The sequence below is a fragment of the Mastomys coucha genome, unplaced genomic scaffold (genome assembly GCF_008632895.1).
Source record: "Mastomys coucha isolate ucsf_1 unplaced genomic scaffold, UCSF_Mcou_1 pScaffold22, whole genome shotgun sequence".
Classification (NCBI taxonomy): domain Eukaryota; kingdom Metazoa; phylum Chordata; class Mammalia; order Rodentia; family Muridae; genus Mastomys; species Mastomys coucha.
In genome coordinates this window covers 114,913,255-114,913,861 of record NW_022196905.1, presented here as the reverse complement: position 1 = coordinate 114,913,861, position 607 = coordinate 114,913,255, and the positions used below count along the sequence as shown (strand labels likewise).

The 607-nt window shown below is 50.6% G+C and overlaps 1 protein-coding gene across 1 annotated transcript in view; it reads right to left on the bottom strand.

The window, feature by feature from the left end:
• Window positions 1–607, bottom strand: part of Hectd4 (HECT domain E3 ubiquitin protein ligase 4) — a 160,857-nt gene that overhangs the window by 1,659 nt on the left and 158,591 nt on the right. The window contains 1 exon segment of the mRNA XM_031391135.1: window positions 549–607. This exon segment is cut by the window's right edge and continues 17 nt beyond it. Within this exon segment, the coding sequence (XP_031246995.1) occupies window positions 549–607 (59 nt within the window).

The window sequence follows — 607 nt, the reverse complement described above, 5'->3', positions numbered from 1 at the left end:
AGGGACTAAACCACCAACCACAGAGTACACATGGAGGGACCCATGGCTCCAGATGCATATGTAGCAGAGGAGAGGCCCTTGGTCTTATGAAGGCTATGTCCCTGTGTAGGGGAATGCCAGGGCCAGGAAGCAGGAGTGGGTGGGTTGGTGAGCAGGGGGACGGGGCAAAAGATAGAGGGTCTTCAGAGGGGAAACCAGGAAAGGGGATAACATTTGAAATGTAAATAAAGAAACTAATAAAAATAAATAAATGAATAAATGAATAAAAGAAAGGTGAGAATCTAGGGTGTGTCTTGGAGGCTTCTAGCCTCCCTAGCTCACAGGAGTCCCTGCATTTAATCTGTAGCATTGCAGAACTGAACAGAAGAGAATGGTCAGCAATGTTCAAGCTGTGGCTCCTTGGCTTCTTTTAAATGCTGACGCAGCACCAGGGCTGAATGGCCACAACGCTCACCAAGCCTCCCCCTTTTAGCATGTGGGATCTTGGTCACTGATCTCCACCAGGACCCAAGGGTCCCACCTCCAACAGGAGCCGGGAAGCGCAATACCTGCTGTGCCATCTGGAGGGGCAATCTTCATGGGGTATGGCGGCACATGGGCTGTGTCA